This window comes from Nomascus leucogenys, chromosome 6 (genome assembly GCF_006542625.1).
Source record: "Nomascus leucogenys isolate Asia chromosome 6, Asia_NLE_v1, whole genome shotgun sequence".
NCBI lineage: Eukaryota > Metazoa > Chordata > Mammalia > Primates > Hylobatidae > Nomascus > Nomascus leucogenys.
This window is the reverse complement of record NC_044386.1, coordinates 49,342,102-49,356,784: the sequence shown is the minus strand read 5'-3', so window position 1 is coordinate 49,356,784 and position 14,683 is coordinate 49,342,102. Positions and strand designations below refer to the sequence as shown.

The 14,683-nt window shown below is 40.9% G+C and overlaps 1 protein-coding gene across 1 annotated transcript in view; it reads left to right on the top strand.

Annotated features, from left to right (window-relative positions):
- MAPK6 (mitogen-activated protein kinase 6) overlaps positions 1-14,683 on the top strand; it is a 49,620-nt gene that overhangs the window by 25,178 nt on the left and 9,759 nt on the right. The window contains exons 2-3 of the mRNA XM_030814084.1: positions 4,065-5,251; positions 8,190-8,334. Of these exons, the coding sequence (XP_030669944.1) occupies positions 4,697-5,251; positions 8,190-8,334 (700 nt within the window). The 5' untranslated portion in view covers positions 4,065-4,696. The remainder of the gene's footprint in view (positions 1-4,064; positions 5,252-8,189; positions 8,335-14,683) is intronic.

Here is a 14,683-nt window from a genome sequence, read left to right as displayed (position 1 = left end):
TTCTTTCTAAGGTTACTAGGAGAGCATGAGAGGCCTCTGCCTTTTTTATGGCTACCAGGCACACACATCTTGACTTTCTTAATTAGGTCAGACCCCCAGTGTGCAGACTCTCAGTAGTATCTTGTAGCATTCCTTGGTACCACTTGTCCTTTCTTCATTTCTTTGTTTACTTTTCGTTTTAAAAAAATTGTTTGTCTCTAGTCACATGATAAACTCCATGAGGGCAGAGCCCAAGTCTCTCTTTACTCACCATTTTATCCCCATCGCCAAGAGATTGACTGACACAAATACTTATCAAATACTTAACAAATAGTGGAACGTGACTGAATTGGAAACACTTATTGGATCCACTGTATGATATAGAGGTACAGCATTACTCGCAACTTACTAATTAAGGTGGGTCTGCTTTCCAAGATCCTGGCTGAAAAGGCGTTCCAGCAGCATTTGGTCTAATGGATAGTGAAGGATCCTGAAGACTACTACTCACAGAGCAGTGAGGCAGAATCACTGAACAAGCACTGCCATTGTAAATCTTTATTTCCCCCAGATGTTTAACTGGTATAATCCTCATTGTCTAGTGGAATTACAGTTTGGTTTATAAATACTACCTTCTCTTGTTAGAATGTATAGTCTTCATCATCTGAGCACATAGTGATGAGTCTGCAGTTCTCAGTGTAGGCAAAGCTCCTACCTTCCCTAGTATCACTTTTTACTCACTCTTACCTCGTTAAGTGCTGACCAGTCACTGAGAATTCTGAAAAGGCACTCGCATCCTTGAAGTTTCTAGTTTGTGAGGCTTGGTCTCAATAAAATTTAAGGGGGGCAGATGTGGATGGGGGGTCTTGAGTAAGGATCTCTCATTTTCATGGCTTTCCTAATCTGGCTACAATTCCTACTACAGTGCTATTCTGTCAGATAACAGTGGTGTAATTTTTGACAAAGCATTATTTGTGCTTGACTAGATTGCTAGTGAACTAGAAGTTTGAGAGAGAACTTGGAGATGTTACTGTTCTCGTTTCATTTGTCTATAGAAGTGACTTTACAGTGTACATTTATCAGAAATGTAAAACATGACCGAGCTTTAAGGAATTGTCTACGTTAAGGCAAGAAGGTAGGCGTGAACAAGCATTCTATTTCAGGTAGAGACTACAGATGTAAAATTTTGGAAATAGTGGAGACTTTGAGAAATACTGGTTTTCTTGACCAGCCTGGGAAACATAGTGAAACCCCGTCTCTTCAAAAAATACAAAAATCAGCCAGGTGTGCTGACTCCTGCCTGTAGTCCCAGCTACGTGGGGAGCTGAGGGGCTGAGGTGGGAGGATTGCTTGAGCCCAGAATGCAGAGGTTGCAGTGAGTGGTGATCAGGCCACTACACTCCGGCCTGGGTGACAGAGCAATACCCTGTCTCAAAAAACAAACTGGTTTCCCTAGGGTATTTAGTGGGGAGCGAGCAGGAAGAATCAAGATGTGTACAAACAGAAAAAACTTGGTGGGAGGGAGACATGCAGTATTAAAGCCCTTTTTAAAAATCTGAAACTTTTTTACCAATACAAAAATTATTTTTATTTTGTTTTTATTTTTATTTTTTTGAGACAGAGTCTTGCTCTGTTGCCCAGGCTGGAGTGCAGTGGCGTGATCTCACCTCACTGCAACCTCCACCTCCCAGGTCCAAGCGATTCTCCTGCCTCAGCCTCCCGAGTAGCTGGGATTACAGGTACCTATCACCACGCCGGGCTAATTTTTGTATTTTTAGTAGAGACGGGGTTTCTCCATGTTGGTCAGGCTGGTCTCGAACTCACAACCTGAGGAGATCCACCTGCCTTGGCCTCCCAAAGTGCTGGGATTACAGGCGTGAGCCACCGCGCCTGGCCACAAAAATTTATTTTTATTACTTATTTCTACTATCACACAAGCTAGATCATATAGCAACATTGAAAATCCACTGGCTAAAGACCACAGACAGACTAATGGCTCAGCTAGATAATGGCAAATGATATGTTGGACTTAAGTTATTTGAATTTTTTTTTTTTTTTTTTTTTGAGGCAGAGTCTTGCTCTGTCGCCCAGGCTGGAGTGCAGTGGCACGATCTCGGCTCACTGCAACCTCTACGTCCCTGGTTCAAGCGATTATCCTGCCTCACCCTCCCGAGTAGCTGGGACTACAGGCATGCGCCACCATGCCTGGCTACTTTTTGTATTTTTAGTAGAGACGGGGTTTCACTATATTGGCCAGGCTGGTCTTGAACTCCTGACCTCGTGATCTGCCTGCCTCGGCTTCCCAAAGTGTTGGGATTAGAGGCGTGAGTCACCATGTCCGGCCTTGAGATATTTTTTTAATTCAAAAGTTTATTCACAAACTTCAACTTTTAAGTGTTTTATTACAAATAGATTGGTAAGCTACAGAATTTTTAGGACTTTTTTTTTTTGGCGGGCTAGGAGGGCTGATTTCTGAGAAGCAGAGAAAAACTTATAGACAGAAGAAGCCGTCTCTGTTACAGTAAAAGAAAGCTATTATACTATTACGTCGTTCATAATATTAAGCAGATACAAGACTCGTTCTTATTTACTAAAAGAACGAGTTTTATTAAAACAAAGTATCAGTTTTTATTAAAGCTGTCTTTCTCCTATTGGACAATGAGTTGAGTTTACTGAGGGCCAGAATCCTTTTGCTCATATCAGGTTTGCTCCTGCCTAGCATATAATAGTTGCTCAATATATGTTTATATATTAAATGAATAAATTGGTGGCTTTATTCTTTCTGCCTAAAATATTGTCTGGTCTTACTTGTTAGGAATTCTGACTACCTGATTTTCCATAATGCCTCATGTCTGGTACTCTGGGTACTCTGCAATTAGGCCATTAAGAAACTGAAAGAACCAAGTTGCATTTATTTTTTTTCAGGCTGGCTAGGGAACCATCTACTGGAGTTGAGGCTGTTTTTTCCTGCCCTTTTATAGGATATTTTTTAAAGTATGAAATATTTTAAGTGTACAGAGATCAATATAATGATCCTTCATATACATACCACCCAGCTCTATAAGATTCTAGTAATCTGCCATGCTTGTTATTTTAAAATAAATAACCCATTAAAACGCAGAGAAATGATTCTGGTCTCTTAATAACCTCCAGGTAATCATTATGAATTTGGTATTTGTCTCAGTTTTTTTTCTTTTTTTTTTTTTTTCCTTTTGCAATATACATATGTACGTACCAAAAAATACTATTTTGCATGCGTATAACTACTTATCTGTTCTCCTATTTTATGAAGTTTAGGTTGTTTCTGATTTTCTTTACCAAAAAAATGAGCCTTTCTCTAGGGAGTTTACTGTGAAGAAAAATGGCCGGGTCATAGAGTATGCTATTTATTTATTCATTTATATGTTTATGCCAAATTGCTCTGAAGTTTTTACTAATTTAAACTCCAACCACTATTGTGTGAAAGTTTTTCTACACTCCTCAGACTTGACATTAACAGAGAAGCATATTTTTTCAATCTGAAATGTTCTCTTAAGGTAATCTTTTCCTATCAGTCACATTAAATACCTTTTCATAGGTATTATTCACTGTTCAAGTTTACCTTTATAAATTGAAGAGCATTATTTGCATATTTGTGCTGTTAGATTTTTGTTCATTGGATATTGATAGGCATAGTTAATAAGTAAACATGCTCTTTAACAAACTAACACATTGCAGGCTTCTTATATATTCTTTTAGATAGATGTTACTAATGTTTTACTCCTCACAAAACTCGAGTTCTATAAAAATACTATGAACCTTCCCATACTTGTTGGCATTTCAGAAATGGTACAACCTAATGAGCCTAAGTGTTACCAAGAATCTAGTGTAGTGAAATCTGGAGCCCGGGCCAATATGTGTGAATTGCTCATAACATTTTCGTAAGCTATTTTTGATTAAGGGTAATTTGTCGCTTAATGACCATAATTAAGTTTAATGTACCAGTAGTAGTTTATTGCTAAATGCCCAGTTTGTGTCATACTACAAATTTGAAGAAAGGAGTATTTCCTGCAGTGATGACTCTCCTTCTTCTTTTTCTCACCCCCCAGGTTGTATCAGAGTAAGATGGACGGTAGCTTTGATTGTGATTGTGGTGAGCTGGAGCCACCTGATCACTAACAAAAGACACCTTCTGTTAACCAACAGCCGCCAGGGCTTCCTGTTGAAATAAATATATAGCAACCAAGGAAGAAAAGAAGCAAAACGGAAATAGTGCTTACCAGCACCTTAGAATGATGCTGCTCAGGACCAGTCCAACACTGAATGTATCTGCACTGTGAGGAGAATGTTCATAGAAGCCTGTTGTGTGCATATTTATTCACATTTTTGTTAAATGTTAAATCGTTTAGCACGGTAATCTGAGTGCACAGTATGTCATTTCATTCCGTTTGAGTTTCTTGTTTTCGTTAAATGTCTGCAGAGTTGCTGCCCCTTTCTTGAACTATGAGTACTGCAATCTTTTTAATTTCTCAATATGAGTAGAGCTTTTTGAGCTTTAAATCTAAGGGGAACTCAACAGGCCTGTTTGGCATATGCAATGAACATCAAGAAACCATCTTGCTGTGGAAGCATAATTATTTTTCTTCTCCCTTTTTGAAAGATCTTTCCTTTTGATACCAGTTTTCTTCCTTGTTTACACAAGTTCAATTTGAAAGGAAAAGGCAATAGTAAGGGTTTCAAAATGGCAGAGAAATTTGAAAGTCTCATGAACATTCATGGTTTTGATCTGGGTTCTAGGTATATGGACTTAAAACCATTGGGTTGTGGAGGCAATGGCTTGGTTTTTTCTGCTGTAGACAATGACTGTGACAAAAGAGTAGCCATCAAGAAAATTGTCCTTACTGATCCCCAGAGTGTCAAACATGCTCTACGTGAAATCAAAATTATTAGAAGACTTGACCATGATAACATTGTGAAAGTGTTTGAAATTCTTGGTCCCAGTGGAAGCCAATTAACAGACGACGTGGGCTCTCTTACGGAACTGAACAGTGTTTACATTGTTCAGGAGTACATGGAGACAGACTTGGCTAATGTGCTGGAGCAGGGCCCTTTACTGGAAGAGCATGCCAGGCTTTTCATGTATCAGCTGCTACGGGGGCTCAAGTATATTCACTCTGCAAATGTACTGCACAGAGATCTCAAACCAGCTAATCTTTTCATTAATACTGAAGACTTGGTGCTGAAGATAGGTGACTTTGGTCTTGCACGGATCATGGATCCTCATTATTCCCATAAGGTATGTAGAGAAAGCCAGCTGAGACAGACCTTTAAACTGATACACTTAATCAGGAATAGGTGCTTGTATTTTCTTTGTATATTGTGGCAGAATTTTTAATCTTATTAAACTTTACATAGTGCCTTTTTTTCTGAGACAAATCTTTCACAGTCTCTCTGTTTGAAATGAAGGTGGAGTGGAATAATTAAATACAAATTTCTAAAAATACATGGTTATTATAATGAAGTTCTAAAGTATATGATTATTTATTATAAATGAAATTCTCCCTTAGTTATTTAAAAGTGGAATATACTCTTCTTTCTTTGGGGACAGAATTGTGGTAAAAGGGGATGCTATTTCAACTTTAGGTCTTTTGTTTTTGAGACAGAGTCTAACTGTGTTGCAAAGGGTGGAGTGCAGTGGCACCATCTCAGCTCACTGCAACCTTCATCCCCTGGATTCAAGCGATTCTTGTACCTCAGCCTCCCAAGTAGCTGGGATTACAGGCGCGTGCCATCACGCCCAGCTAACTTTTTTGTATTTTTAGTAGACAGGGCTTCACCATGTTGGCCAGGCTGGTCTTGAACTCCTAGCCTCCAGTGATCTGCCTGTGCCAGCCTCCCAAAACACTAGGATTACAGGTGTGAGCCACCATGCCCAGCCTTTTTTTTTTTTTTTATTTTTTTTATTTTTTTTTTTTTTAGTTTTTAGAGACAAGATTTTCCTGTGTTGCTCAGGCTGGCGTCAAACTCCTGGGCTCAAGTGATCCTCTGGCCTCAGCCTCCTGAATAGCTGAGGCTAAAGGTGCATGCCAGCACACCCAAGCTTTTGTCTTCTTTTGTCTCTTTGAGCCTGTACTATTCAGTTCTGCTTTGTTTAAACTAAATTTAGCTTGAAATCTAAATTCACATAAACAATTGGTGGTAAGTATAGCCAAAAAGATTCACAGCACCTTCATCTTAGATAGCAAATTGCCTTCATACAAGAATTTAATATTTTTCAAGCCGAACCTTGGTCTTTTAGTTTTGAAATGAAATCTTATGTGGGACCCTGATGTTTAAAATAGAGAGGTGGAGCTGCTTTGGTTGTAAAGAACCCCTGGGAGCCCTGCTTTGTTGGCTTTCCACAGTACACGCCTAAGACAAATCTTCATACGTGTTGTTTCACATGAAGATTATTTTTATTTTTATGTATTTATTTTTTTGAGACTGAGTTGTGCTCTTGTTGCCAAAGCTGGAGTGCAATAGTGTGATCTCAGCTCATTGCAACCTCCGCCTCCTGGGTTCAAGCGATTCTCCTGCCTCAGCCTCCCAAGTAGCTGGGATTACAGGTGCCCGCCACCACGCCCAGCCCACATTAAGGTATTTTTATTTGGGCCAGGTGCAGTGGCTCACACCTGTAATCTTAGCACTTTGGGAGGCTGAGGCAGGCGGATCACCTGAGGTCAGGAGTTTGAGACCAGCCTGACAACATGGTGAAATCCTGTCTCTACTAAAAATACAAAATTAGCTGTGCCTGGTGGTGCATGTCTGTAATTCCAGCTACTCGGGAGGCTGAAGCAGGAAAATCTGGGAGGTGGAGGTTGCAAAGAGCTGAGATCACGCCAATGCACTCCAGCCTGGGCAACAAGAGCAAAACTCTATCTCAAAACAAAAAAGATATTTTGTAGAAAATGAGTTCTAGGCTGGAAGCGCGGTGGCTCCTGCCTGTAATCTCAGCACTTTAGGAGGCCAGGGCAGGAGGATCACTTGAGGCCAGGAGTTTGAGACCAACCTGGGCAACACAGACACTTTTTTTTCCTAGAGAAAAAGAAAAACAGATGAGTATTACACTGACCACGTCCACAGCGAAGTATTGTGGATAGAGTACTGTATCCACAGTGAAGAGTATTGTGGATAGTGCACTGAACTAAGACTTATACTATATAAAATTGACTCCATTTCTACATCCAACTAGCTATATGACTTGAAGCAGATCCCTTAATCTCTCAGTCATCACACCTATAAAATGGAGTTAATATCTACCATCACAATCTCTCAGGGTAGTTTTGAGGATGAAATAAGGCAATATATGTATAAGGTTTTGTAAGGTGCTTTGTAATTGTAAAGTAGTTGAATAGGTTATGAATAGAACTTATAGTAGAGGTCAATAAGGAGGTAACATCGGTTTATAAGTAGCACCTCTGGTGCTCTTCCCTACTGTTCTGACTTGAAGCATACTTCCTCCTTGATTATCTCAAGACTTTTAGTGTAAACCAGCTCATCTTCTGAAACATGCTTTGAATGTGTGGCCTAGAGTTAACACTATAACTAGAGTTATATATATAATTTTTTTTAGACAGGGTCTTGCTCTTGGCTCACTGCAACCTCTGTCTCCTGCGCTTAAGTGATCCTCCCACCTCAGCCTCCCAAGTAGCTGGGCCTACAGGCGTATGCCACCATACCAGGCTAATTTTTGTATTTTTAGTAGAGACGGAGTTTCACCATGTTGCCCAGGCTGGTCTCAAACTCCTGGCCTCAAGTGATCCACCTACCTCAGCCTCCCAAAGTGCTGGGGTTAAAGATTAAGGATTCTTGTTTTTTTTTTTTTTTTTTTTTTTTGAGACAGAGTTTTGCTCTTGTTGTCTAGGCAGGAGTGCAATGGCGCGATCTCGGCTCACCGCAACCTCTACTTCCCGGGTTCAAGCGATTCTCCTGGCTCAGCCTCCCAAGTAGCTGGGATTACAGGCATGCACCACCACACCTGGCTAATTTTGTATTTTTGGTAGAGACGAGGTTTCTCCGTGTTGGTCAGACTGGTCTCGAACTCCCGACCTTGGGTGATCCGCCCACCTTGGTTTTCCAAAATGCTGGGATTACAGGCATGAGCCACCACGCCCGGCAGATTAAGGATTCTTTAATCAAGTTGTAAGTACTGTCCTTTAGCTAAAGTAAAAAAAGTATGTTTTTTTCTTTTATAGGGTCATCTTTCTGAAGGATTGGTTACTAAATGGTACAGATCTCCACGTCTTTTACTTTCTCCTAATAATTATACTAAGGCCATTGACATGTGGGCTGCAGGCTGCATCTTTGCTGAAATGCTGACTGGTAAAACCCTTTTTGCAGGTTAGTATTTTGTGGGGGGAAAAATTTTCCCAAAGAGAAGTAATTTTGCATTTTATCTCTGAAGCAAGATTGATGTAAGATTTAAAATAATTTGTTATGATCTGGAATACTAAAATGAACAGATAAATTGGCGTTTTTAATTAAAAAATTGAGAAAACTTACATATTCACTAAATTGGTCACTTCATAAATTATCCGAACTCCTTTTTAAATATAATTTCATATTTTGTGAACCCATAATACTTGTTGGTAATTTGTGTTGATACTTGAGTTGCATAATTCTGTCAGTATCATCACTTCCTGGTGAAAATTTTAAGCCATTGTTGAAAATCCAACAAATTTTTCTTGGTCCCCTCCCCCTGTAAACAACCAAACAAGTAATTTTTTGTTAAGTTTGGTGCTATTTAGAAGTCTAAAGAAGTGTGTGAGAGAGGACTTTGTCAAGATGAGATGAATAATCCATGAAAAATGTCTTGTGTCATAAAGCAAAGCATACATCTGTATAATTATTTAGTATAGACTAGAGCTATAAACTTAGAGAAGCTATGCATCAGTGATTGCTGGAATGGAAGGCATGATGGAGTCAAACAGATTTTTCACTATTTAGAAAAAGCGAAGAATTTTAATTGGGGAAGAGAGAAAATGTGTTATTTAAGGGTACCCATATAAATAAAAGTATAAGCCTGGTGCATTCATCAATCTGAGATTCATGCAAGTTGTCAAATAATAATAAACATGTTTATGACTAGTTAAGATGGGGTCAGAATACTAGAAAGTATTTAGAAAGTAGGCAGAGGACTTTCCATATGGAAAAATAAGGAATAGTAGGGGTACTGAAGATTTTTTAGTTGGGGAAGTGGTGTGATAGTGATTAAGGCCTTTTTCTGTCTTTTGACATAACTTTTTTCCCCTCTATACCCATTTTTTTTTTTTTCTGAGACGGTGTCTCGCTCTGTCACCCAGGCTGGAGTGCAGTGGCGCGATCTCGGCTCACTGCAAGCTCCGCCTCCGGGGTTCACACCATTCTCCTGCCTCATCCTCCTGAGTAGCTGGGACTATAGGCGCCCGCCACCTCGCCTGGCTACTAATTTTTTGTATTTTTAGTAGACATGGGATTTCACCGTGTTAGCCAGGATGGTCTCGATCTCCTGACCTCGTGATCCACCTGCGTCAGCCTCCCAAAGTACTGGGATTACAGGTGTGAGCCACCGTGCCCGGCCCTCTATACCCATTTTTAGAGTGGTTCCCCGACCCCCAGACTGTGCTAAGAGCAGAAGGAAAGGAATAGGCCAGAGCCTATTTACATAAGAAAGATGAGTATACGTAGGAGAGCACTGGTGAAGAAAGGACAGCGTGCATAAATGTTTTGTAAGTATGTTAATGCCAGTACTTAGTTTATATAACAGCCAGCCAGCTCTTTATAATTTTTTTCTAATATTTATCTAAAATTTCTGGCTGGGCTCAGTGGCTCACGCCTGTAATCCCAGCACTTTGGGAGGCTGCGGCCGGCAGATCACTTGAGGTCAGGAGTTTGAGACCAGCCTGGCCAACATGGTGAAACCCCATCTCTACTAAAAATACAAAAATTAGCCGGGCATGGTGGCGCATGCCTGTAATCCCAGCTACTGGGGAGGCTGAGGCACGATAATTGCTTGAACCTGGGAGGCAGAGGTTGCAGTGAGCTGGGATCGTGCCATTGCACTCCAGCCTGGGTGACAGAGACTCTGTCTCAAAAAAAATAAAAAAAAAAAAAAATAAAAAAAATTTCTAAGATGTATGATACTTTTCTAAATTGAAATTCGGAGGGATTCCTGGAAACTAAATTATTAAATGGATTGATTTTTGCTTAGGGACAATACTGTATTAGAGGTTATGTTCCTGATATCAGGTGCCTTCCAGCATATATAAACAATTCTGTTTGTTGCAGTGTGACAAATTACTCCAAAACTTAGTAGCTTAAACAACAAACATTTATTATCGTTTTACAGTTTCTGCGTGTCAAAATATGGGAGTGCTTTAGCTGGGTGGTTCTAGCTCATGTTTTTCTCAGTCCAGATGTTGGTAAGGGCAGCAGGTTACCCTGAAGGCTTGACCAAGGCAGGAGGATCCACTTCTAGATAGCTTACTTACATGACAGTTACCAAGAGGCTTCGGTTCCTCACCATGTGGGCTTCTCCATAGGACTGCTTGAGTGTCTTCGTAATATGGTGGCTGGCTTCCTCTAGAACCAGTGATCCAAAAGACAGCAAGGAGAAAGCCAGTATATCTTTTTTTAAAAAGTTGTATTGTTATATAATTCACATATCATACAATTTACTTAAATTATATAGTTCCATATTTTTTAGTATATTTACAGAGTTGTGTAACCATTACCACAATCTAATTTTGGAACACTGTCTTGGCTCCTGAAAGATCCTGCAAACCATTAGCAGTCACTTCTCATTTCCTCTTTCCCCCAGCCCCTGGCATCCACTAATCTACTTTATGTCTCTATGGATTTGCCTACCCTGGTTGTTTCAGGTAACATTTGGACTTTGTGACAGGCTTCTTTCATGTAGCAATATTTTGGAGGTTTACCCATGTTGTGGCATATGTTAGTATTTTTTTCCTTTTTATGGGCAAATAGTATTCTGCTATATGGATATACCACATGCTGTTTATCCATTCCTCAGTTGATGGACATTTGGGTTTCCACTTCTTGGTTATGAATTATGCTGCTGTAAATATTTGTGTACAAGTTTTTGTGTGAAAATATGTGTTCAGTTCTCTTCGGTATGTATACCTAGGAGTGGAATTGCTGGGTCATGTGGTAACTGTTTAACTTTTTGAAGAAGAGTTTCCCAGCACAGCTGTACCATTTTACATTCCCACCACCAATGCATGAGAGTTAAATTTTGTCTTTTTGAGTATAGCCATCCTATCGGGTATGAAGTAGTATCTCATTGTGGTTTGTTTTTTCTTTTTTTCGAGACGGAGTCTCGCTTTGTCATCCAGGCTGGAGTGCAGTGGTGCAATCTTGGCTCACTGCAACTGCTGCCTCCCAGGTTCAAGCAGTTCTCCTGCCCTCAGCCTCCCAAGTAGCTGGGATTACAAAGGCATGTGCCACCACGCCCAGCTAATTTTTGTGTTTTTAGTAGAGACGGGGTTTCACCATGTTGGCCAGGCTGGTCTTGAACTCCTAACCTCAAATGATCTGCCCGCCTTGGCCTCCCAAAGTGCAGGGATTACAGGCGGGAGCCATTGCACCCGGCCTCATTGTGGTTTTGATTTGCATTTCCCTAATAACTAATGGATGATTGAATGTCCAGATCTATTGTCCATTTTTTAAATTGGGTTGTCTTTTTATTATTGAGTTGTAAGAATTCTTTACATAATTCTGAATACAAATCTTTTGTGATTTACATGTATTTTCTCCTATTCTGCAGTTTTTTCTCTTTATAGTGTCTTTTGAAACAAGATTTATTTATTTATTTATTTTTTTTTTTGAGACAGAGTCTTGCTCTCTCGCCTGGGCTGGAGTACAGTGGCACGATCTCGGCTCACTGCAACCTCTCCCTCCTGGGTTCAAGCGATTCTCTTCCCTCAGCCTCCTGAGTAGCTGGGATTACAGGCACACACCACCATGCCCAGCTGATTTTTGTATTTTTAGTAGAGACGGGGTTCACCATGTTGGTCAGGCTGATCTCGAACTCCTGACCTCATGATCCACTCACCTCGGCCTCCCAAAGTGCTGGGATTACAGGTGTGAGCCACTATGCCAGGCCTGAAACAAGATTTTAATTCTGAAGTCCAGTTACCTTTTTCTTTTGTCTCTTTTGTTTTTGGTGTCATGTCTGAGGAGTAATTGCCTGACCCAAGGTCATGGATGTTTTCTCCTGTGTTGTCTTCTGAGAGTTTTATAGGATTAACTTTTACAGCTGCGTGCGTTGGCTCACACCTGTAACCCCAGCACTGTGGGATGCAGAGGCAAGTGGATCACCTGAGGTCAGGAGTTCGAGAACAGCCTGGCCAACATGGTGAAACCCTGTCTCTACTAAAAATACAAAAATTAGCTGGGCGTGGTGGTGCGCACCTACAATCCCAGCTACTCGGGAGGCTGAGGCAGGAGAATCGCTTGAACCTGGGAGGTGGAGGTTGCAGTGAGCCGAGATCTCGCCACTGCACTCCAGCCTGGCCAACAGAGCGAGACTGTATTGGGCAGGGGTGGGAGGGGAAGGGATTAACTTTTATACATTCTTTTGCATGTGGACATCCTCTTGTCCTGGCACCATTTGTTGAAAAGATTCTTTCCCCATTGAATTATCTTGACACTTTCATAAAAAATCAGTTGACCACACATGTAAAATCTCTTTATGTGACCAAGTCTCAAAAGTTACATACTGTCAACTTTAGCTTTATGTGTTAGAAGTGAGTCACTAAGTACACTTCATGGTCAATGGGAGCGGAGTTCAGTTCCACCCTTTAAAGGGAGGAGTATCAAAAGAATTTTTGGGCCTTTTTTTTTTTCCCCGTTTTTTACCTTCTCAAATGAACAGGGGTAAAGTGGATATATATATATATAATTTTTTTTTTTCCCCGAGATGGAGTCTTGCTCTTGTTGCCTAGGCAACAATCGTACAATGGTGTGATCTTGGCTCACTGCAACCTCCGCCTCCTGGGTTCAAGCGACTCTCCTGCCTCAGCCTCTCAAGTAGCTGGGATTACAGGCATCTGCCACCACACCCAGCTAACTTTTGTATTTTTAGTAGTTTCACCCTTTTGGCCAGGCCGGTCTCAAACTCCTGACCCCAGGTGATCTGTGTGCCTTGGCCTCCCACAGTGCTGGGATTACAGGCAAGAGCCACCGTGCCCGGCCAAGTGGACACATTTTAAAGCCACCACAGTAACGAGTCAGAAAAGCCAGATGTGTGGCTCATGCATGTAATCCCAGCACTTTTGGAGGCTGAGACCAGAGGATCACTTGAGCCCAGGAGTTTGAGACCAGCCTGGGCAACATAGTGAGACCCTGTCTCGACAAAAAAACAACAATGTAGCTGGGTGTGGTGGTGCACACCTGTGGTCCCAGCTATTCAAGGGGCTCAGGTGGGAGGATTGCTTGAGCCTGGCAGGTCAAGGCTACAGTGAGCTGTGATCATGCCACTTACTCCAGCCTGAGCAACAGAGCAAGACTTTGTCTTAGAACAAAAACAAATTTAGGTCTATACAATGAAAAATCATTTGGTCATGCTCCAAATCATAGAAATGAGGTATCTACTGCTGCTGCATGGATTATACAAAGGTTTTTTTTTTGAGAAGGAGTCTTGCTCTGTCGCCTAGGCTGAAGTGCAGTTGCATGAGCTCAGCTAACTGAAACCTCCTCCTCCTGGGTTCAAGCGATTCTCCTGCCTCAGCCTCCCGAGTAGCTGGGACTATAGGTGCATGGCCCCATGCCCGGCTAAATTTTGAAATTTTAGTAGAGACAGGATTTCACCATATTGGTCAGGCTGGTGTTGAACTCCTCACCTGCCTCAGCCTTCCAAAGTGCTGGGATTACAGGTGTGAGCCACTGCTCTCGGCTGTATTTGTGAATGTTTGTTTTTAAATGTTCAATGCACATTCAGACATTAAATATAGGAATAAAAATACTTGGATTTGTTTTAAAACTCTTAAGTAGCATAGTTTTACATTTTATAGGAATAGTTTGTGACATGATTGGAAAGATCTAGGTTGTAGTTTGTTTCTAGTTGCCAGGTGCTTTATTGATTTTTGTCAGTGAACCATTCAATAAAAACATGAAGGGAAATCTGAGTGGTTATTAGGTATAAGTTGCAAATGAACAGAGCAACAAAAGGTAAGGACCAAGCATTCATTGTTAATCAGTGTATTTTTAGCCTGTAGAAAGTGTTATATAGTCTTATTTTTTGGTGCATTTCTCTTGTGTGTCCAGATTGTCTCTCTGTAGGTGTTCCTGTCCCAGCTTAACACTTGTACTTGGGCAGTAGATATTTTCCCTCTTTCCTGCTGTAGCACTTTTATCTCTTGTATCTTCACTTTACCTCTTCTGCTAGATCACTTTTATCAGTATTCGTTCAAACATTGATAGAATTTTTCCAGTCTTACAAAATAATCTGTCCTGACCCCCACAGTCCCTCAGCCACTGCCACATACTACTGTACTCTTTGGATGTAAAACTTCTCAAAAGATGCGTGTATCCTTGCTGCTCTTAATTCCTCTGCTTACATTCTGTCTTTCACCCTGTCCAGTCAGGCTTGGTCCTGCACCAGAAACCACTCTCCACAGGTCATCAGTGATCTCCATAATGCTAAATCCCTTATCAACTCTAAGTCCTCATTTTGAGCCATCTCCAGCAT